This window comes from Ascaphus truei, chromosome 15 (genome assembly GCF_040206685.1).
Source record: "Ascaphus truei isolate aAscTru1 chromosome 15, aAscTru1.hap1, whole genome shotgun sequence".
Classification (NCBI taxonomy): Eukaryota; Metazoa; Chordata; class Amphibia; order Anura; family Ascaphidae; genus Ascaphus; species Ascaphus truei.
In genome coordinates, this window is record NC_134497.1 from 32786110 (window position 1) to 32810414 (window position 24305).

At 52.0% G+C, this 24305-nt stretch overlaps 3 protein-coding genes across 4 annotated transcripts in view; all 3 read right to left on the reverse strand.

The window, feature by feature from the left end:
* LOC142466795 (uncharacterized) overlaps positions 1-24305 on the reverse strand; it is a 394879-nt gene that overhangs the window by 86015 nt on the left and 284559 nt on the right. The window lies entirely within an intron of this gene.
* LOC142466788 (uncharacterized) overlaps positions 1-24305 on the reverse strand; it is a 62542-nt gene that overhangs the window by 35102 nt on the left and 3135 nt on the right. The window lies entirely within an intron of this gene.
* Positions 12011-24305, reverse strand: part of LOC142466797 (uncharacterized) — a 369751-nt gene continuing 357456 nt past the window's right edge. For both annotated transcript variants that reach the window (XM_075572233.1, XM_075572234.1), the window contains exons 2-3: positions 23914-24103; positions 12011-13334 (exon numbers count right to left, since the gene is read on the reverse strand). In XM_075572233.1, coding sequence (XP_075428348.1) covers positions 12139-13293 — 1155 coding nt within the window. In that variant the 5' untranslated portion in view covers positions 13294-13334; positions 23914-24103 and the 3' untranslated portion in view covers positions 12011-12138. The remainder of the gene's footprint in view (positions 13335-23913; positions 24104-24305) is intronic.

Genomic DNA, 24305 nt, shown 5'->3' on the forward strand with positions numbered 1-24305 from the left:
GGGCGGGGGGGGCAAAAGGGCAGTGAGGGGCAGGGGGGGCAAAAGGGCAGTGAGGGCAGGGGGGGGGCAAAAGGGCAGTGAGGGCAGGGGGGGGGGGCAAAAGGGCAGTGAGGGGCAGGGGGGGGCAAAAGGCAGTGAGGGGCAGGGGGGGGGCAAAAGGGCAGTGAGGGGCAGGGGGGGGGGCCAAAAGGGCAGTGAGGGGCCAAAGGGCAGTGAGGGGCGGGGGGGGGGCAAAAGGGCAGTGAGGGGTGGGGGGGCCAAAAGGGCAGTGAGGGGCAGGGGGGCCAAAAGGGCAGTGAGGGGCGGGGGGGGCCAAAAGGGCAGTGAGGGGCGGGGGGGGGCCAAAAGGGCAGTGAGGGGCGGGGGGGGCCAAAGGGCAGTGAGGGGCGGGGGGGGGCCAAAAGGGCAGTGAGGGGCGGGGGGGGCCAAAAGGGCAGTGAGGGGCGGGGGGGGCCAAAAGGGCAGTGAGGGGCGGGGGGGGGGGGCAAAAGGGCAGTGAGGGGCGGGGGGGGGGGCAAAAGGGCAGTGAGGGGCGGGGGGGGGGGGCAAAAGGGCAGTGAGGGGAAGGGTGGGGCCAAAAGGACAGTGAGGGGACGGGGAGGGCCAAAAAGGCAGTGAGGGGCAGGGCGGGGGGGCCAAAAGGGCAGTGAGGGGCCAAAAGGGCAGTGAGGGGCGGGGGGGGGGGCAAAAGGGCAGTGAGGGGTGGGGGGGCCAAAAGGGCAGTGAGGGGCAGGGGGGGCCAAAAGGGCAGTGAGGGGCGGGGGGGCCAAAAGGGCAGTGAGGGGTGGGGGGGCCAAAAGGGCACTGAGGGGTGGGGGGGCCAAAAGGGCAGTGAGGGTGGGGGGGGGGCCAAAAGGGCAGTGAGGGGCGGGGGGGGGGGGCAAAAGGGCAGTGAGGGGCGGGGGGGGGCCAAAAGGGCAGTTGAGGGGCGGGGGGGGGCCAAAAGGGCAGTGAGGGGCGGGGGGGGGGGCCAAAAGGGCAGTGAGGGGCGGGGGGGGCCAAAAGGGCAGTGAGGGGCGGGGGGGGGCCAAAAGGGCAGTGAGGGGCGGGGGGGGGCCAAAAGGGCAGTGAGGGGCGGGGGGGGCCAAAAGGGCAGTGAGGGGCGGGGGGGGCCAAAAGGGCAGTGAGGGGCGGGGGGGCCAAAAGGGCAGTGAGGGGCGGGGGGGGGGCAAAAGGGCAGTGAGGGGCGGGGGGGGCCAAAGGGCAGTGAGGGGCGGGGGGGGCCAAAAGAGCAGTGAGGGGCGGGGGGGGGCCAAAAGGGCAGTGAGGGGTGGGGGGGGGCCAAAAGGGCAGTGAGGGGTGGGGGGGGGCCAAAAGGGCAGTGAGGGCGGGGGGGGGCCAAAAGGGCAGTGAGGGGCGGGGGGGGGGGCAAAAAGGGCAGTGAGGGGCGGGGGGGGGGCAAAAGGGCAGTGAGGGTCGGGGGGGGGCAAAAGGGCAGTGAGGGGCGGGGGGGCCAAAAGGGCAGGGAGGGCGGGGGGGCCAAAAGGACAGTGAGGGGCGGGGGGGCCAAAAGGGCAGGAGGGGCGGGGGGGCCAAAAGGGCAGGAGGGGCGGGGGGGCCAAAAGGGCAGGAGGGGTGGGGGGGCCAAAAGGGCAGGGAGGGGCCAAAAGGGCAGGGAGGGGCGTGGGGGGCCAAAAGGGCAGGGAGGGGTGGGGGGGCCAAAAGGGCAGGGAGGGGTGGGGGGGCCAAAAGGGCAGGGAGGGGCGGGGGGGGCCAAAAGGGCAGGGAGGGGCGGGGGGGGCCAAAAGGGCAGGGAGGGGCGGGGGGGGCCAAAAGGGCAGGGAGGGGCGGGGGGGGCCAAAAGGGCAGGGAGGGGTGGGGGGGGGGCCAAAAGGGCAGGGAGGAGGTGGGGGGGGCCAAAAGGGCAGGGAGGGGCGGGGGGGGGCAAAAGGGCAGGGAGGGGCGGGGGGGCCAAAAGGGCAGGGAGGGGCGGGGGGGGGGCAAAAGGGCAGGGAGGGGCGGGGGGGGGCAAAAGGGCAGGGAGGGGCGGGGGGGGGGCAAAAGGGCAGGGAGGGGCGGGGGGGGGGGGGGCAAAAGGGCAGGGAGGGGCGGGGGGGGGGGGCAAAAGGGCAGGGAGGGCGGGGGGGGGGGGGAAAAGGGCAGGGAGGGGCGGGGGGGGGGGGCAAAAAGGGCAGGGAGGGGTGGGGGGGCCAAAAGGGCAGGGAGGGGCGGGGGGGGGCCAAAAGGGCAGGGAGGGGCGGGGGGGGGGCAAAAGGGCAGGGAGGGGCGGGGGGGGCCAAAAGGGCAGGGAGGGGCGGGGGGGGGCCAAAAGGGCAGGGAGGGGCGGGGGGGGCCAAAAGGGCAGGGAGGGCGGGGGGGGCCAAAGGGCAGGGAGGGGCAGGGGGGGCCAAAAGGGCAGGGAGGGTCGGGGGGCAAAAGGGCAGGGAGGGTCGGGGGGGCCAAAAGGGCAGGGAGGGGCGGGGGGGGGCAAAAGGGCAGGGAGGGGCGGGGGGGCTAAGGGCAGGGAGGGGCAAGAGGGCAAGAGGGCAGGGGGGCAAGAGGGCAGGGAGGGAGGGAGGAGGGCAAAGGGCAGGGGGGGCAAGATGGCAGGGAGGGAGGGGGGCAAAGGGCAGGGGGGGGCAAGAGGGGAGGGGAGGGGGCAAAGGGTGGGGGGGCAAGAGGGCAGGAGGACAGGGAGGGAGGGGGGCAAGAGGGCAGGGAGGGAGGGGGGCAAGGAGGGCAGGGAGGGGGGCAAGAGGGCAGGGAGGGGGGCAAGAGGGGAGGGAGGGGCGGGGGGGGCCAAAAGGGCAGGGAGGGGCGGGGGGGGCCAAAAGGGCAGGGAGGGGCGGGGGGGGCCAAAAAGGGCAGGGGAGGGGCGGGGGGGGCCAAAAGGGCAGGGAGGGGCGGGGGGGCCAAAAAGGGCAGGGAGGGGCGGGGGGGCCAAAAGGGCAGGGAGGGGCGGGGGGGGCCAAAAGGGCAGGGAGGGGCGGGGGGGGCCAAAAGGGCAGGGAGGGGCGGGGGGGGCCAAAAGGGCAGGGAGGGGCGGGGGGGGCCAAAAGGGCAGGAGGGCGGGGGGGGCCAAAGGGCAGGGAGGGGCGGGGGGGGGCCAAAGGGCAGGGAGGGTCGGGGGGCAAAAGGGCAGGGAGGGTCGGGGGGGCCAAAAGGGCAGGGAGGGGCGGGGGGGGGGGCAAAAGGGCAGGGAGGGGCGGGGGGGGGGGGGCAAAAGGGCAGGGAGGGGCGGGGGGGGGCCAAAAGGGCAGGGAGGGGCGGGGGGGGCCAAAAGGGCAGGGAGGGGCGGGGGGGGCCAAAAGGGCAGGGAGGGGCGGGGGGGGCCAAAAGGGCAGGGAGGGGCGGGGGGGGCCAAAAGGGCAGGGAGGGTCGGGGGGCAAAAGGGCAGGGAGGGTCGGGGGGGCCAAAAGGGCAGGGAGGGGCGGGGGGGGGGCAAAAGGGCAGGGAGGGGCGGGGGGGCTAAGGGCAGGGAGGGCAAGAGGGCAAGGAGGGCAGGGGGGCAAGAGGGCAGGAGGGAGGGAGGAGGGCAAAGGGCAGTGGGGGGCAAGATGGCAGGGAGGGAGGGGGGCAAAGGGCAGGGGGGCAAGAGGGCAGGGAGGGAGGGGGGCAAAGGGTGGGGGGGGCAAGAGGGCAGGAGGACAGGGAGGGAGGGGGGGGCAAGAGGGCAGGGAGGGAGGGGGGCAAGAGGGCAGGAGGGGGGCAAGAGGGCAGGGAGGGGGGCAAGAGGGGAGGGAGGGGGCAAGAGGCCAAAGGGCAGAGGGGCAAAGGGCAGGGGGGCAAAGGGCAGGGGGGCAAAGGGGAAAAGGGGCAGGGGGATGGAGGGCAGGGGGGCAAAGGGCAGGGGGAGGGAGGGCAGGGGGGGCAAAGGGCAGGGGAGGGGAGGGGCAGGGGGGGCAAAGGACAGGGGGGCAGGGGGAGGGAGGGCAGGGGGGGCAAAGGGCAGGGGGATGGAGGGCAGGGGGGGCAAAGGGCAGGGGGAGTCAGGGACGCTGTAAATAACCCATTCCCCTGCGTTTCCTCACCTTGCACACGGCCGCGCTCCTGTTCCTCCAGGTCCCGGCCGCCCTCCTCCTCCACATCGGGCTCCTCCACGGAGAGGCTGAGACGCTCCGGTGAGGAGGTGCTGCGCCTCTCGCGGGGAGAGGCGGAGACAGCCGGAGGAGCGCCCTGTGTGAGGGGAGAGCCGCGTGCTCTGTGTGTGTGGGGGAGGGGTGTGAGCGGGTGGGGGGTGAGGGAGAGCGCCGGGTGAGGGAGTGGCCTATGGGTGGTGAGAGTCCCCCGCTGTGTCCCGGGCTCTCGCTCCGCTCCCCCGCTGAGTGTAACAGCGCCGGGGGGGGGGGGGGGGAGGAGGAGGAGGAGGAGGAGGAAAAAGCGCGGGAAAGTGGGAGACCCGGGGAGAGGAGGAGGTGCGCGCGGGTCCCGATGAGCACCGCGCAGTGTGTGTGTGTGTGTGTCTGCCTCAGGCCAATGAGGGGGGCGGGCGGGCCAAGGGAGAAATCTCATTGGCCTGGCCCAAGATCTATCTGATTGCCGCTAGGGACACAGGGAGGGACACAGGGAGGGACATACATACAGACAACGACACATAGGACACTTTCAGAAATATATAGTAGATATATACATATATATATATATATATCTATAAGTCTCAAATAATGTTTGTGTGTGAATGTCTTCCCCCTATGTTCGCCCTGTGTTCCCCCTGTGTCATTGGCCACGGCGCACCCCTCACCCCACCCCTCACATTGCAAGGAACATCTCACTTGCAGTTGGAACCTACGGAGGACAACTTGGCAAACCCACACTGCTCACCCCCCACACACCTCCGACGCTCCTCGGCGCCGACCTCACCTCCCCCACCAACCCCCTCCCTCCGGTCATGCCGCTCCCACCCGCTGCTCCTCGGCAGTGGCTCGCGCTCACAGGTGCAGAGAGGGGGAGCATGCGCAGCTCTCCCTGGACGGGAGGAGGGAGAGCAGAGAAGGGCTAGGCGCGTGACAATCGGAGGAGTGGTGCTGTGAGTCCTGGCAGAGGGGAGGGGGCTTTGTGTGTGTGGGGGGGGGGGGAAGGGGGAACACAGTGTGTGTGTGGAGGGGGGGACACAGTTGTGTGTGGGGAGGGGGGGACACAGTGTGTGTGTGGGGGGAGGGGGGGACAGTGTGTGTGTGGGGGAGGGGGGGGACACAGTGTATGTGTGTGGGGGGGGAGGAGGGGACACAGTGTGTGTGGGGGAAGGGGGGGACACAGTGTGTGTGTGTGTGTGGAGGGAGGGGGGGGACACTGTGTGTGGAGGGATGGGGGGGGGACACTGTGTGAGGGGGGGAACGGGGGACACACAGTGTGTGTGTGTGGGGGGAGACGGACAGTGTGTGTGTTGGGGGTGGGGGGGGGTGGACAGTGTGTGTGGGGGACGGACAGTGTGTGTGTGTGTGTGGGGGGGGGGACGACACTGTGTGGGGGGGAACGGGGGGACACAGTGTGTGTGTGTGGGGGGAGACGGACAGTGTGTGTGTTGGGGGTGGGGGGGGGGGACAGTGTGGTGTGGGGGGGACGGACAGTGTGTGTGTGTGTGGGGGACAGACAGTGTGTGTGGGGGGAACGGACAGTGTGTGTGGGGGACACGGACAGTGTGTGGGGGGACACACGGACAGTGTGTGGGGTGGGGTGGGACGGACAGTGTGTGGGGTGGGGGGGCAGTGTGTGTGTGGGGGGGGACCACAGTGTGTGTGTGTGTGATGGTGGGAAGGACGACAGTGTGTGTGTGTGTGTGTGTGTGTGGGGGGGGACAGTGTGTGTGGGGGGACCGTGTGTGTGTGTGTGTGTGTGTGTGTAGAATACTGTAGGGGGGGGGACGGAGCTGCACAGGGGGGGGGACACAAACAGAGAGGGGGGGAGCGGAGAACAGACAGGGGGAGTGGAGAGAGAGGGGGGAGTGGGAAATTGTACTCCCAGGCAACGCCGGGTCTCTTCAGCTAGTGTGTGGGGGAAGGGGGGACACAGTGTGTGTGTGTGTGTGGAGGGAGGGGGTGACACTGTGTGTGTGGAGGGTGGGGGGGACACTGTGTGTGGGGGGAGGGGGGGACACAGTGTATGTATGTGGGGGGAGGGGGGACACAGTATGTGTGTGTGGGGGGAACGGGGGGGACACAGTGTGTGTGTGTGTGTGTGTGTGGGGAGACGGACAGTGTGCGTGTGGGGGGTGGGGACGGACGGACAGTGTGTGGGGGACAGGACGGACAGTGTGTGTGTGGGGGACGGACAGTGTGTGTGGGGGGGGGGACAGTGTGTGTGGGGGGGGGACGGACACTGTGTGTGTGGGGGACGGACAGTGTGTGGGGGGACACGGACAGTGTGTGGGGTGGGGGGGACGGACAGTGTGTGGGGTGGGGGGGCAGTGTGTGTGTGTGGGGGGGGGGGCAGTGTGTATGTGGGGGGGGAACACAGTGTGTGTGTGTGGTGGGAAGGACGACAGTGTGTGTGTGTGTGGGGGACAGTGTGTGTGGGGGACCGTGTGTGTGTGTGTGTGTGTGTGTGTGTGTGTGTGTGTGTGTGTGTGTGTGTGTGTGTGTGTGTGTGTGTGTGTGTGTGTGTGTGTGTGTGTGTGTGTGTGTGTGTGTGTGTGTAGAACACTGTAGGGGGGGTGTAAACGGAGCTGTGCAGGGGGGGGAACACAAACAGAGGGGGGAGTGGAGAAACAGACAGGGGGAGTGGGGAGAGAGGGGGGGAGCGGGAAATTGTACTCCCGGCAACGCCGGGTCTCTCAGCTAGTGTGTACTGTTTGGGCTGGGAGAAGTGAAGCAATTCATCTGCTCCAGGCCACTTTTCATACCGGGACATGGGCTTTCCAATTGAATTTCTGTGGATGCAGGCGGGTACAGCTTCTTCATTTTTGGCGGTGATATTTATGCACAACCGCTTGTTTTAATCTTAGGCCTCGGCCAGGCTCCCTGCTTGCTCGCTGAGGTGTGCTGAGGCGCAGGGAAAGCGGGGTGCTTTCCCTGGCCTTGCAGTTGCTTACCGCACGCGCTGTCAGTGGGCCGTCAGGGGGCGGGCGGGCGCGTCACTGGCCGGGGGCGGGTCAGTGACGTCACGGAGCTGGTTCGCCCTCATTGGGCGAACTGCTCACGTGACCGGCCTGTCACGCCGGCAAGCGGGGGGAATTTTAAATTCCTCTAAGACCTACGCTTCCGCGCGCTTGCGGAAGCGCAGGTGAGCCCCTACTAAAGCCGCTCTAATTGCTGCTGTAGGGGCTCAGTGCTGAGCGGGAGCGCGCGAGCAGGAAGGAACATGGCCGAGGCCTTACACTTTGTAAGTGCGCTTTATTCCCTTGTTCACTTTCCCTATCTTAATACATTTCATATTGCGCTATGGGGTTGCGCGCTCTTCTTTCTTTTTAGTTTATCCTTAGGATTGGTTAATCAATATGTGAGCAGCATTTGACCCCACAGCAAAGATTGGACTATTTGTCTACCTCCTCTATTGGAAGGGGACTACCTGGGAGCTGGTTATATAGTTTTTATTGTTGTGTGTGTCTTGTCTGTTCTTTTTATGTGTTATTAACCCCTGTGTGTGTATATAAAGGATGATTAATCCTACTTGGTAGGAATAGCGCTACTTATAATTATAATATATATATAATATATATATATATATATATATATATATATATATATATAACACATAAGGAGGGGAGTGGGGGGAGCCAACGTCCCCTAACCTCAGCTAATTTCCCTATCTGCTTCTGCTCCGTCTAAATATATCGTACCTTTCATTTACCCGCCCAAACTCCCTAGCCACGACCCCCTTCCCCTCTGGCCTGTCCAATCACAGCACTCTGCCCGCCTGCCCAGCACTTGCTCCTCAGCCAATCACCTGACACATGTCCCACATCTGCCTGGTAACACAGGCTCACTTTCCCGCCAAAACGGAACTAGCCCCCCAAAAACTCCAGAGGTGATCGAGGGGCTGCATTGTCCAATGCACCTACTACAGTACCCCCCTCCCCCCCCCCCCCCCCCAACACACACACAGTCCCGTGTCCCCCTCAGCTAAATGCTTTTTCATTCCGGCTTACAGTTACAAAAACAAAGTAAAGTTGGGTTTTTGTGTGTGTGTCCTGGACTCTGATCATAGATTTTGGCCTCAGATTCCCATATGAACACCTCCCTCAGCCTGGCAATGTGCTTGTGGGGAGGTAACGGTAAAACAAACTGTGGCGCTTCCAAATACAATCAATAAAGACGCACAAATGCGTGTACAAAAAGGATGCAGTGATATAAAATATAAATATGTGTTAATTACTGGCCCTGGGTGGTTTGGATACAGCTCTACCCGATGAAGAATCTCCCTGGATCCTTGAGGTAGGTGGTGGAACAGGTGTGGGGAGAGCGCAAACCATAAATAAAGAATATACAGAACAGTTGTCAGTAGAATCACTGTATAGAGAAAGGGATATCGAGCATGCAGTCAAACCGTGCACAGCGGGGAGTAAACACAAATAATATTTAACCCTCTGTGGGGTGTCTTAAACCTGTAGTGATATACAATCACACAATGTGGTGAGAGAGATGATGGTGTACAGATAGATATACATAAATATTCAACTCACACGGCCATGTGTGAGTCCCCACATGTAGAAGTGTCTTTAAAAATCTCCTTGCAAATTGCAGTAGCTGCCCCAGTGAACGTGCAGACAGAAGAGTGATGGTGTATGGTATAAACAAATAAATGGTGACTCACACGGCCATGTGTGAGTCAATACCCATAGGTGGTATCTTTTCCTTCAGTGTCTTCTGGGTCTGTCTCTCCACAGGGCGTCCTAGCACTCGTGGTGAGCGCAGTCCCACAAAGACATCCAGGAGAAAAGGGGTTACAAATATAACACACTTTATAATGCAAACAATAAAAGCTAGGAAAACCACTCACATAGCGAGTGGCCTTGCGGGTTCTCCGCTCCTCGTTTCTCCTCAGTGACGCTGGATACCGCGTCCTGCAGCAGAGAGGGAACTGTGAAGGTCTGGGAGTACGGAGTCCTGTAGTGTCAAAAGCTCCACGTTCAGCAGGCTACGTGTTTCGCACAGAAAACGTGCTTCGTCAGGCCAAGAACGTGGAGGGCTGAGAGTGTGTACATGTAGACTTTGAGAGCGTCTGATTGGATAGTTTTGACTGATGGCAAGTGTTCAATTGGTCGTTTTCATGTCGTCCAGGTTCCATAGCGTAATTTGTGTTCCAGTCGGAGTGGCTAGTTCTTCTCCGTGGGGTGGCTAAAAGGTCTTATACAAAAACATATAGAACATATTTATATGACATTTCCATATAGTCCAAACGTATATAGTGTCATTGAAATCAATAGATGGAATAACTTTTCTTGACAAAGTTTCTTGCAGAAAGCAAGTATATAATAAGTATATAATATGGATAGCTATAGGGAGCCACCTGGTGGCCGATTGTGATCATTCAATGTAATAAATGTAATATACCAATTGTAAGTGTGGACATTATGGGGCCTATGCAGAGAGCAGCGAATTTGAGAAATGGCGAATTTATTAAAAAGTAGCTTTTTTGGAGAGTTTTAATCTCCATATGCAGAAAAGTGCGAATTCTGCTATGTTTAACATGGATGCGTGTGGACGAGTTTATATTGGCGAGATGCGCGCTTCAGAAACTTGTAAAAACAAATGCGCGCCTTTTTTTTTTCCCTTTGCAATGGCCGCGAGCGGCCGCTTCTTGCCAATATTTTTTGGCGAGGGAAAAAGGAGACAATAGCGCCATTTTATTGGCGCGAACAGCCGCTAGATGCCATTCGCGGCTCTCTGCATTAAGATATTTTTTAAACCTGGCGAGATTTAGGTTCTCGCCAGCCGCGAGGCGAGTTTTACAAATAGAAAAGAAAAATTGGCGCGTTTTTCGGAAATCTCCATTTTCTGCTGTTTTCTGCGCGATTATCTCCAAAAAAATGGCGAATTTCGAAATAGCGCTGCTCTCTGCATAGGCCCCTATGTGACTTCTAGTTACACACATGCCATAATAGCTCTACTGAACTCCAATTGGAAATATTGGATATGTCTTAATAGGCTTAAGATATAAATTAAGTATAAAAGATATAACTGAGAGATACATGTATTCTAAGACACACAAAAAAAATATATATATAAAATATTAAAATATTAAAAAAGCAATTAATTAATTTAAAGAATTAAAAAATGTAAAAAAAGAACGTAATCTGGTACAGTAACTGTTAGATATTAAATTGTTCAATTCGGAGATGTTCAGTTTAATTAAAAGATATTCAAATGAAAGCCCCTAGGTCAATGTCAATGTTTAGACCCCTTTTGTGTTAATGTGTGTAATTGGTATATCCAATACGTCTCGCGTTGTGACAGCCGTTTCACCCTGTCTCTTCCTCTCCAGTTTTGTGGTACAGATTCGATAGCTCTATAAATCATGCCATCAGGTTTCCCTTCATGATGCATCACAAAGTGTTTCGAAACACTATGGGTTATGACGTCTAATATTGCCCATGTGCTCCAGTATGTGGGTTCGCAACGGTCTCGTAGTGCGTCCCACATACTGGAGGCCACATGGGCATTCAAGGAGATATAACATGATTAGTACGACAGTTTATAAAATCTTTCATTTGAAACTTTTGCCTGTCACATTAGATTTAAAGACAGTTTTTCCGTGGAACCTAGCTTACATGCTTTACATGTTAGGCATTTGAAAAAGCCTACAGCTTGAGAAAACCGGTTTGCTGGTTTCTGTATAGTTGTAGATTTAAAAACACTTGGTGCTAGCTTAGTTTTTATATTTGCTGCTTTCTTGTATATGACCCTCGGACGTGCGGGTAAGGTAGGGGAGGTAACGGCAGCGCATGTGTAACAGGAATCTGGTTTCCAGGTCGGCAAATGTAACCATCAGTGGGAAAGGTCCCTGTGTGAGGTGGCACCACTTGTTACATCATTACTGCATATGTCAATAATAAAGGGACCCTTAACCCCCTCAGGTGCATTTTCATGTCTGTGTAACCTGTGAAATAGATGGTCAGCCCTGGCTGCTCTCAAGAGATATTAAAGGGACATGACATATGTAAAGGCAAAGAAAAGTAAGTATGGCGGTTCACAGCCGTCCGTAGGGTAAAGAAAGTCCTAGCTACAGTCCTTGACAAAGTCCTAGCTATAGGATGAAACGCGTCAGAGTGTTCTTGAGGCATTTTGTAATGCCTAGTGCACATTAAAGACTGTTTTTATTCATTTTTGGATTGCGCATTTCTTTACCCCACGGACGGCTGTGAACCGCCATACTTACTTTTCTTTGATTGACTTCCTGAGGCTGGAGCACGCTGATACTGCACCTGGATCAAGTCTTGGATAACCACGGCAGCGTCGAGTCAAGTCTGTGAGTATCGCGCCCCTCAGGGCTTACGGGCTGTGCCTAAAACACCGGGAATAGTGAGGGTAGTGATGGAGCGTCATTTTGGAGGTCTGCGCTTAGGACCCCCCGCTCCCTACCACATATTGGGCCCCTTCCCGAGGTATCATACCATATTTGCACACTGTGAGCCCCATGCCCTTTCTACATGCTTATGACTACAGTGGTTTTGGTCCTGCGTCAGAACTGATACATTTATTTCTAATTGTTGCAGTGCTGCTGCTTGTCATTTTGTAGCACCGGTTTTTGGATAATTTCTCCACTCACATATACAGTATGTAAAGGCGGCTGCATTAATGTCCCTCACCGGGGACATTAGTCTGTGTCTCTGTCCTCCTCCTCAGTAGTCACAGGATATTCTACATTTGTTTGCGGCCGCTTCGCCGCGACTCACCCCACCGCCAGCCACTTCGCCACTAAGGTAAGTGCCTAAACCCCCTACCCTAAAACCCCTATATCCTAAGCCCACCTTACCCTACCCGCTAAAACCACTTAAATCCCCTAAAAAGTAATAACATTTACATTAGAAGCGGCTTGTGGTGGAGGGTCCGTCTGCGGCTTAACGCCGACGGCCAAATGGTCGAAACGAAACTATTCCGATTCACAGCTAAGTGAGCTACAGACCACTTCAGCATAATGGGAAACGCACATTTTATTACAACCAACAACATGGAAATCCGCCAAGTCACTTTTCATTGTGAATTAGCATAACACAGATACACGTGTGCACTTAAATGTGAGCGTCTTAGTCGCTCGTTATCCCTAAACATGTATGGCTTTAGAGAAAGGTCTCTCCCCTGCGTGTTTCCTCTTGTGTGTGTTCATGCTGGATGACTGACTAAATCCCTTCCCACATTCCCCACATATATGCGGTCTCTCCCCTGTGTGTGTCCTCTTGTGTGTCCTCAGGCTGGAAAAGTCACTAAATCCCTTCCCACATTCCCCACATACATATGGTCTCTCCCCTGTATGTGTCCTCTTGTGTGTGTTCAGGTTGAATAAATAACTAAATCTCTTCCCACATTCCCCACATACATACGGTCTCTCCCCTGTGTGTGTCCTCATGTGTGTGTTCAGGTTGGATAAGTCACTAAATCCCTTCTCACATTCCCCACATACATGCGGTCTGTCCCCTGTGTGTGTCCTCTTGTGTGTCCTCAGGTTGGATAAGTCACTAAATCCCTTCCCACATTCCCCACATACATGCGGTCTCTCCCCTGTATGTGTCCTCTTGTGTGTGGTCAGGTTGGATAACTGACTAAATCCCTTCCCACATTCTCCACATACATGCGGTCTCTCCCCTGTGTGTGTCCTCATGTGTGTGTTCAGGCTAGATAAGTCACCAAATCCATTTCCACATTCCCCACATACATGCGGTCTCTCCCCTGTGTGTGTCCTATTGTGTGTGTTCAGGTGGGACAACTGACTAAATCCCTTCCCACATTCCCCACATACATGCGGTCTTTCCCCTGTGTGTCTCCTCTTGTGTGTGTTCAGGTTGGATAAGTCACAAAATCCCTTCCCACATTCCCCACATACATGCGGTCTCTCCCCTGTGTGTGTTCTCTTGTGTCTGATCAGGCTGGATAACACACTAAATCCCTTCCCACACTCCCCACATACATGCGGTCTCTCCCTGGTCTGTGTTCTCTTCTGTGCGTTCTGGTCAGATAACCAAGTCAGACTCTTCCCACTTTCTCCAAGATCTTTTCCTGTGGCAGCTGCTAATATATATCTCTTAGAATGAGAAGCAGTTACATTGTTTATTAATTGCCTTGACTGGTTGAAAGATGCATTTTCTGTCACATTTATTGGAATGTTGCAAGATTTTTCTGTCCTCATCTTTTCCATATTCTTATTTGGGTGTTTGAACTTCAGATGCTTGAGGAGGTAATCCTGACTGCTAAAAGCAACCATGCAGTTTTGGCATGGGTGGATTATTGGAGCTTGGCTTTGTACTAGACGAGACAAAAAAAATACATAATTAAAAAATTAGGTGGAATTAGTTATCAAAAAAAAGTGTGTGTGTCAAGCACGCACATTTTAAGTGAAACTTCTTTGTCCTTTGTCACAGAAATTGTATTTGTAATGGTGATGATCCAAACACAATTTCAGTGAGAAAATGCAAAGAACTTTGACTTAGAACGTGCGTGCTCGGCATCCCCACCGTTTTAGCTATTTGTACGTCTGTATTTATACTAACTGAATTGTGTGTGTGAGTGTGACTGTGTGTAAGTGTGTGTGTCAATGTATGACTGTGTGTGTGTGTCACTGTATGTGTGAGACTCTGTTTTTTTTGTCTGTTTGTTTTTGTGTTTAGCATTGAGAGTGGGCCCATCTGTGCACCAGAGAGTTTAGTGTGGTACAATCACCTGAGCATGGAAGTTGTGGCTGAGTTCTGTGTTCGGTGTGGGCCAGGCATTGGAAGGGGTGCAGGCGGCTGATTATGAAACTTGCGGCCGACTTCTGGGGTCCTGCACTCACGCGCTGTGTTGGGCAGGCCTGCATGCACGCGGTGCGAGCTGCACCTGCGCCGTGCTGGCTGCACATGGCGCCGGCCATGTCTGCGCGCGTGGCGCCGGCCATGCCTACGCACGTGTGCAGTACCAACCGTGCCTGCGCACTGCGCCGGGGACGCCTACGTACGTCCACCAGCTGTGCCTTTGCACGGCGCTGGACGCGCTTTTGCAATGCGCCGGATGTCCGTTACTGCGCATGGGCGGCGAGCCAAGCCACCGCATCTCATCGCTGGCTCCAAGCTCCGTGTGCGCTGGAAGTGAGGGAAGCACTTTGAGGTCTGAGCGAGTGCGGGGGTGGTGCGGGCTAGAAGTGTGGGGGAAGCGCTTTGAGGTCTGCGCATGCACGGGTGGCGTGCACTTAATGCAGAAAATTAATACTGCATTGTATAAAAATGGAGGATGATCCTCGTGTGAGTACTATATTATGTTATATCCCTTCCCCATTCCCTTTAACTTTTATATCCCTTCTTTTTGATAGGATCATCCTCCATTTTTCGTTCCCCTATATTTGGGGTGGTGTGTGATTAGAGATACCCCCTTTAAGAAGTCCACTCACACTTGCCCGTGTGAGTGCATGCAGTATTAATTTTCTGCATTTAAATATATCCCTGTTATCACCTTATGAATTGTGGCCCCTCATGAATTATACCATCCCTGATCCTTTTTTTTTGTTATCAATTCCTTTTGAGGGACACTCCACTTGAGAAAAGCAGCTGGTTATCAGAAGAATCTACCATCAAGACTCAAGAAAAAGAAAAGAGATCAAGTTGAAGGAAGATACAGAAAGAAGATAAAGAAAAGAAACCTTTATGAGATAACACTTACACAAGGCTGTGTAAGTATTTTTTGATATTATACACTCTATCATCAGCCCATCCACTAACTTGGGGACCGATATCCCAGAAGTTGTTAAATTATCATTCAGTGTTTCTCCATCTGTGCTCCCCCTTTTTCTCTCTGTTTCTGTAATAATAGACATTACAGAATCCTACGATATTATATTAACTCAATGCGGTATGTAACACATTATTAACGGTCGCGTTAATTCCCATATCGTGATATTGGCCCAAATATCGCACCCAGTAAATTATTACCAAAATCTTGATATATACCACCTTAAAATTGCGGTAATAAGGAGGACTTCCGGTGACGTCACCAGGGATGGTTGGGTGAACGAGGAGCTCCGTCGACCCTCCTGCACAATTTTATTAAAAAGCACCAAAAAAGCTCAAATCTCGCCCTGATTTCGAGCCCGAATCAGAGCTAAACCCAGATACAATGTCCTCTAAAGGAAAGAAGCCAGTGGTCCCAGGGGTTACGAAGTTTTTCTCTCCTTCCCCGAAAAGACCGGAGGAACATACAGAAAAGCAAGATGGCGGCGGTACACGAGGCCAGCCGACCCCCGCGAGGGCCCAAAACCAGCCGAGGGGAGACAGGGAGGAGAGAGAGCCTCTCACACGTGAATATATGGAGGAGCTATTCATCTCCATGCACACAAAATTACATCTTTCCCTACAAACGGAAATCAAAGAGGCAGTGCGGGACATAAGAGAGGAGATTGCCTCATTAACTAGCCGAACCACTGAGGTGGAGAACAGAGTAGAGGAGGCCCTCAACAGACAAACGGCAGTGGAGGAGGAGATCATCCGCCTGAGGGAGGAGATCGCGGCTTTAAGGGAGAGCCAAGAAGACCAGGAAAACAGAGACAGAAGACAGAACATCAGAATAAGAAATGTCCCTGAAACGATCTCCCCCTCGCAAATCAAGCCTTACCTAATAGATCTGTTTACAATGATATGCAAGGACATCGCCGAACGGGACCTCGAAATTGATAGAGCCCACCGAGCTCTAGGGCCTAGATCAGAAAGGCGAGATATCATTGTGAGGCTTCACAGTTACTCCTCAAAAGAGAAAATCATGACTGCCTGCCGTGAACTGGAACCCCTCACCTACCAGGGCGAGCCCATTCAACTGTTCAGCGACATATCAAAACTTACAGTGAACCGGCGCAAAGACCTAAAGCCCCTCACCTCCTTCCTGAGAGAGAAGGATGTAAAGTACCGCTGGGGCTTCCCGTTCAAACTGGTAGTGAACAAGGGAGGGATAATAGGGGAGCCCCTGCTACAGCCACAATAGGATGATGTTGTAAACGGTGCTTTGGGTGTATACAGTAGTAGATAGGTGAGAGAGAGAGAACCCAGTTTAGCACTCAGGTTTACGCTCTGAAGATAAGTGAATGGTTTAAAACATAATCTTTATTAATAACAATATATATTAAAAAATGGTTGATAGAACGACGTACTGAAGGTAGGTAGATCCTGAATAGAATAGCCGTGTTGGCTCCGGATCAAGCTTATAAATGTACCAGAAGTTTTAATAAACGACTGGTATCATGTTAACCGGTTAACCGGACACACCTGGAGTACTCACTCTCCACACAGGTCCACATCAGGAACTCTGTGTCAACATGATACCAGTCGTTTATTAAAACTTCTGGTACATTTATAAGCTTGATCCGGAGCCAACACGGCTATTCTATTCAGGATCTACCTACCTTCAGTACGTCGTTCTATCAACCATTTTTTAATATATATTGTTATTAATAAAGATTATGTTTTAAACCATTCACTTATATTCAGAGCGTAAACCTGAGTGCTAAACTGGGTTCTCTCTCTCTCACCTATCTACTAGTGAACAAGGGAGGTCGGTTCTTTACCATGAAACACCCAGAAGATATGTTCCCATTCGCCCAGGCCCTGGGTCTGACCCCCCCTCCCTCATGGATGGACTCCACCCCACACCGCGGACAAGAAGATGATCGAGGCGGCCCAGCAAGAGTGTCTGAAAGAATCGCTGCCTTGCATCAGAAGACGCAGAAGGAGAAGTAAGGTAAAGCTGCACTTACCCCCACACCCCCCTGGAGCCGTGACCTGCCGAAACCTGCAACGAGAATGAAGACGGAGCCCTGATGCGACTGCCCCCGAGGACGACCGACGCGAGAATGATCTCTCGGAGCCACTCACGCGAGAGGTTGATACACCACGGGACATGGCCGCTCAGGGAGAAGAGATCCCCGTTCAGTTGCCCTGACACGCCAATCGCACAGGATCTCTACGCTGCTGCGAACGAGGCGAGGAGAACACAGGGCCGCTACCCAGAGCGGGGTAACGTTTTGGTGCTGGCACGGATGATCCCGCGATGGTGACCGGTCTGTGGGGACTTTCGGGGGGGAGGGGGGGACAAGAGCTAAATGTTTATCATGCTGTCCGAGGACAAGAAGTGGCCTTGCCTTCATCCTCCCAACCCACCCGCGGTCCCCCGCGCCCCCCCTCGACCGCTAGATAAGACTGCCCCCCCCCAGGGAAGACAATCGCAAGCGATACAGGGGATCAAAAGAGTGCCCCATATCCCCCGCCCCCTTCTCTCCCCCCCCTCTCACCCAGCACACCCCAATGCCCCTAAGTACCCATGGGGGAATATGTTATGTTAAAGCTATTATTGTTAAAAGGATGAGACATGTGCCTCCTAAGCTTCAAAGATGTTAAATGTAGGACTGTAAAGGTTATCACTGTGATCAATGTTTCCCTGCTCACTGATATAACTGAAATGTTTAAAGAGAACGAATGCCATCCGTCCCTCACTCCCCCCCTTCCCCCTCCTTCGCTCCCCCCTTCCCCCTCTTCCCCAAACCCCCTGCTGAGACTATCCCAGCAGGGACCCTTCCCTCTCGACCCCTCCCCCGCCCTACCCCACCCTCTCCTTTTGCCCCAGGTGAGCAGCCCCAACTTTGTCACCCGCGCCCTAAGGGTAGAGCAGGCCAATACCCTGAAAGGAGAAAATAAGAGAATAAAGCAAAACCTCACGGTTGGAAAAGGCGAAGTCCCAGAAAACTCTACTAACAAAAAATTATCATGGCTACTCAGTCAGTAATCAAACTGGTCTCTCTTAATGTAAAAGGCCTGCAAAACAATAGAAAGAGACGTTTGGCTCTTCAGGAAATGAAGAGCTCAGGAGGGGATATAATCTTCTTGCAGGAGACGCACTTCACATCCCAGGACCAGCCTAAAACATTTCAAAACGCATTCCCCTGGGTTTTTTTTTCCTCATTTAGCAGTAAAAAAAGAGGGGTTGCGATATTAATCCGCCAAGGAACCCCATTTAATCTAATAAAAACAGTAACAGATCCAGAGGGTAGATTTCTCGTGGTGTACGGGACACTCTCAGGTACAGCTATAGCCCTAATGAAAACCAGACAGTGTTCCTGAACAAAATCCTGGAAGAAATAGACCCAGAATACTTACCCTCTATGATAGTGGGAGGCGATCTAAACATGACACTCAATCCGACCGAGGACAAATCCTTGGGCCCGGGTCGCTCGCACACACCCCAATCTCTGAACAAAGGGAAAAAATTTAGAGAAATCCTCAAGGACTTCTCACTGGTAGACATATGGAGAAACCAACACCAGGGACAGAGAGACTATACATTCTTCTCGACACCTCACCGGTCCTACTCACGCATTGATTACTTCCTAGGAACCAAAAATGTTCTAGAGGCGTCCACAGACTCAGATATAGGCCCAACAACGTGGTCTGACCACGCGCCCATTACCTTAACCTTATCGGTCCCATTTGTGAAGTCCTTCTCTTATAATTGGAGACTAAATGACTCATTACTAAACTGCCCCGAAGTGGAGTCAAAAATTAAAAAAGCCCTCAAGGAATACTTCACAAATAACTGTGGATCAGTCTCATCGCCTGCAATCCTATGGGAAGCCCATAAAGCGACGATCAGGGGAAATTTTATCTCAATCGCCGCCCATAGGAAAAAAATTAATGCTAAGACAGTAAAAGACCTGACGGAGAAAATAACCAAATTAGAAATAGAACACAAAACAAATCCATCCAAAAGACTCTACAAGGTACTGTCCGCCACCAGAAACGAGCTAAAAAGCATCCAACTAGAAAAAGTTGAAAAGGCTCTTAAATGGACCAAACAAAAATTCTATGATAAGGGCAATAAAGCGGATAGACTCTTGGCCTCTAAATTAAGAGGTATACAAAAGAGATCCCAGATCACATCAGTCAGGAGTGGGTCCGGTGAGATGTTATATAGCGAGAAGAAAATAGCGGAGCAATTCACCAAATACTACACCAAACTTTATAATTTGAAAACCCAGAGGGGGACCTCGGAGACGATGAGATCAGAGGCAATTTCGCTCTACCTCAGCGACTGCGAGCTTCCCACATTAACAGAGGAGGAAAATTCCTCCCTCAATGCCAAAATAACTAAAGAAGAATTGATTTCCGCAGTAAAGTCCTCTAAGGTGTCAAAAACACCAGGCCCAGATGGCTTCTCCAATGCATACTATAAGAAGTTCATCCCAATACTGAATAGGCATTTACTAAACCTATTCAACTCATTTCTGGAAGGGAATCCAATCCCCCCATCTATGTCATTGGCAAACCTTGCCATTATCCATAAAGAAGGGAAGGACCCGGCGCAATGCGGGAGTTACAGACCCATATCGCTCCTAAACAATGATCTTAAACTATACAGTAAGATCTTGGCCAATAGATTGAACCCTATACTGCCCAGACTAATTGACACCGATCAAGTGGGTTTTGTCTTGGGGCGTCAGGCATCAGACAACACCCGGAAAATTTTCAATATTATTGAACATGTCCACCTCACAAACTCCAGGGCAATGCTCTTGAGCCTAGACGCAGAGAAGGCATTCGACAGAATAGATTGGCTATTCCTAACCAAAACACTAGAGAAATTTGGTTTCAGAAATACATTTCTAGAGGGAGTCCAAGCCCTATACCAAAACCCGTCGGCAATAGTCAGGCTCCCGGGAGGAAACTCAGAGAGATTTCAAATAAAAAATGGTACCAGACAGGGATGCCCCTTGTCCCCCCTCCTTTTTGCTCTCACCATAGAACCACTGGCGGCTAAAATACGAAATAATATTAATATCAAAGGCGTAGCAATTGGAAACACAGACTACAAAATCTCCCTATTTGCCGATGATAGTATTCTGACGTTAACCCAACCACAAACTTCCCTCCCCAACCTCCAAAGAGAGCTAGAAGACTTTGGCAGTATCTCAGGATACAAGATTAATAGTGAAAAATCGGAGTCTCTTAATCTCAGTCTCACAGAGCCAGAAGTGAAATTACTTAAAATAAATTTTGCATATAAGTGGAGCCCTTCATACATCAAATACCTGGGAGTGAATGTATCGAAGGACTACCAATCACTATATCGGCACAACTACCCAGCTCTCTTTGACAAAATCAAAAAGGATTTGAGCAAATGGGAAGACTACCAGATATCATGGATCGGTAGAATGATATCCGTTAAAATGAATATTCTTCCTAGACTGTTATACTATTTTCAGACTCTACCGATCCATGTCCCCGGCTCAGAAATTAAAAATATCCAAAACAGGATACTCCATTTTATCTGGCAAGGAAAAAGACCCAGAGTAGCCAGATCAGTGCTATTGTCACCACGAGGGAGAGGGGGCATGGGAGTTCCTGACATCAACAAATATTACCAGGCCGCTCAACTAAAACAAGCAGCATTGTGGAATTCGGAGCCAAATTTGCGGTGCTGGCTTAAAATAGAAACACACTATTCTGAGGTGCCTTCTCTGCCGGCCTGCCTTTGGAGTATGAACAGAGAGGACATGCCCCGACAAAAATTCAAATTAAGAACAACTAGACATACCTGGGGGGTCTGGCTGAAGACTAAGCTCAAGTACAAACTCTCGACTCCTGGCACACAACTAACGCCATTCACTGACAACCCCACTTTCCCACCGGGCTGTAGATCGAGACATTACGACCAATTAAAGAAGAAAGGGATCAAAATAGTGTCTGATGTCCTATCCCTAGGGAGCCTCCTAAGTTTTCAGGATCTGCGCGCCAGACATAAGACCCAGGAGCTGGATGTATTTAAATACCTCCAAATCAGACACTTTGTCCAAAAACTGTCCCCGAACCCAGAGTTCCCATCGCATACCCACTTTGAGAGCCTATGTAAACCAGACTCAGACCAGAGGGGACTCATATCAAAAATCTACTCGATGCTAGGGCCCAAGGAAACCCCAACGGAGCATGACTATATGCTGAAGTGGGCTGCTGACTTAAACACGCCCATTGAGAAGGAAGACTGGAAAGAAATATGGGAGGTAGCCTCCGCAACATCCATAAGCACAACCATAATGAGAACATCTATAAGATACTCTTCAACTGGTACCTCACTCCGGTGAGACTACACAAAATCTACCCACTGGCATCAGATCTTTGTTGGTGAGGCTGTGGTCAAAAGGGGGACATGGCACACATTTGGTGGCTGTGTCCAGAAATTAAGAAATACTGGACTATGGTCCAAAATGTAATAAAAGAGGTTACAACCCTCGAGCTCCCTATTGAACCACTGACCTACCTGCTGGGAAGACCGATCGAGGAAATCGGCCGACCAGTAAGGAAATTAGTCTCCTTTATTCTAACAGCGGCTAGATGTGAAGTTGCGGCCTCGTGGAAGAAGGTTTGCCCCCCCTCTAAGGGAATGATTAAAAAAAGAATTAACGAGGTGATGCAGATGGAGAAGCTCACAGCCTTTCTAAAACAGAGATCTAACCCATTTTATGAGATTTGGGAACCTTGGTTGACGCTACAGGACAATACCATCCTCCAACACGCTAACATCCCAAACTAATGACAGACAACTGTCACGGGAAAAGTCAAAAATAACAAGCTGAGGGCCGATCGCCTGGGGCAAAAGCCCACCAACCTCTCACCCCTCCCCCCCCTCTTTCCCTCTTCTCTTCTTTTACTAGCTATAGTCTCCCCCCCCTCGGGAGACCCCATTTTCTGGGCATTTCAATATGCCCACCTTCCAGAAAAGTTAGAAAATGTTGTATTGCATTGGGATGTAAAATAACCACATGTATGTCTATATTCATGTAACTACCCAATAAAAAAATTTGAAAAAAAAAAAAATTGTGGTAATAACACCCGTTAGTTTATTTCCCAGGGTGCGATATTAACTCCACTTTAACAGAATTTGATGTATCTGATCCGTACTGTTTTGTTTATGTCTGCGGGACAAGCCAAGAACTAACCATTGTTTACTAGCCACTAAGGTGGCAAATGGGGGTACTTCGTGTAGTGTAATGTGTATATTATCCCGTGTGGTCAGCTAGTCATGGAAACAGATGACTAGTTAACACGTGGACTACTAAGGGGTTAATATGTACTGTAATGTATTTTAATAACTATTTTATCATCTATTCCATGTTGGTTTAGCTTATCTTGCCTATGTATATAATGAACGAACTCAGGGAAAGGCTGGGGAGGGGGAAGGGAAGGAATATACCCTCGCAACTGCTGGAAAAGTAAAATCTGTGGTGCTACAATCAGGGGTGGATATGAACTAGTACCAGTAGATAAACAGAACCCCAGCGGAGAGCACTCAACAGTGCACAATATACAGTGAGGGAGGTTGTGTGGGATGAAATGTGTATAGTGAGTTGATTAAAATACCATTTATTAGAGTCTTAACTCAATTAAAATAAAACGGACGCTAAGTACCAGGGTGATAGGTGCTAGTAGGCCAAAAAAGCGCAGCGAAAGTAAAAAAACACCAGAACTCAAGTGTAAAGTGTTGGCTGTTACCCTTGATGATATGTGCAGGGTAAAATCAGATGTTTTAAACAACCACAGGTGTCTGTGTATATAGTAGGTAAATCACAGATACAGCCACCTGTGTTAATCAAGTGTCTAGCTTAAAGGTAATGGTGACTGGTGTTATATGTACCAGATCGTTATATACTCAGGTAAGTAGACCAGGTGAGTACACACCACAATAGGTTAATGCAGGGACCGTCATCAATTACCAGTGTTAGAGGTAATCCATATAAGCAGGTCGCTGCTTGAGTCCCTAGATGGTGCTACTATATCAAAGCACCATATCTGTGTAAGATCACACACACTAACTGTTTCAGTTAGTGTGTGTGATCTTACACATCTAGGGACTCAAGCAGAGACCTGCTTATATGGATTACCTCTAACACTGGTAATTGATGACGGTCCCTGCATTAACCTATTGTGGTGTGTACTCACCTGGTCTACTTACCTGAGTATATAACGATCTGGTACATATAACACCAGTCACCATTACCTTTAAGCTAGACACTTGATTAACACAGGTGGCTGTATCTGTGATTTACCTACTATATACACAGACACCTGTGGTTGTTTAAAACATCTGACTTTACCCTGCACATATCATCAAGGGTAACAGCCAACACTTTACACTTGAGTTCTGGTGTTTTTTACTTTCGCTGCGCTTTTTTGGCCTACTAGCACCTATCACCCTGGTACTTAGCGTCCGTTTTATTTTAATTGAGTTAAGACTCTAATAAATGGTATTTTAATCAACTCACTATACACATTTCATCCCACACAACCTCCCTCACTGTATATTGTGCACTGTTGAGTGCTCTCCGCTGGGGTTCTGTTTCTCTACTAGTACTACTATGTATATAATGAGCATTATATTGGCCATTATATACATAGGAAAGACAGGGCTAACGCCAGCCTGGAGTAGGTGATAAAATATTTGCGGTATTTCTGCCGTTCATCCCGTTCCGATAACTATCGGAACTTGATGTATGGCACTTTTTACGTGAAAATGTGATATTATGCCTGTTTTGTATCGGATTATATATTGATGCTTTTAACGGGTCCGATATAAAGTACTTTATTTTTGGCGCTGCAACGCTGATTCATTGCACGATAATAAGGCGCTTTTTTATGGGGGGGTGACATGGCATTTTTGGTTACCGTAGCTTGATGTATCTGAACATTTGACGCAAGTCAGGTTTAGTGATATTAAGTTCTAGTTGACCCGTAATGGTGTATGCAGATCTATCACTATTTGCTATTTAACATCAGTAATAAGACAATAGAGATGTAAAAACCACATAATACACATTCCTGATTACCTTGTGCTGGCGCGTTACTTTTCCACAGCGTACCCTCTTGATACCAAGCTCTTTCCCATATTCATCTCCATACCAGACCAGGAGCTCTGTGTGTGGGGGGAGGTCTGTGCAGGTTCTGTAGGAGATTTTCCTGTGGTACTGGAACACCACAAGGTTCTGTTCTTCCTCGTTTCTCGCGCAATTTACAAATCTAAAATTGGGACAGTTAGTGAGTTCTCAAAGTAATGTCTATTTTATAATGGAAGAGCTGAAAAAAGATACAAGTTGTTAATAATGTCATTTCTATGTACCCACAGTTTGATTGGAATGGGAGCCACAGGCCACACCAGTGACTACTTTCATATTACTTAAAAATTAAATAAAAACACTGTTGTAATTAAAAAGTCTCTGAC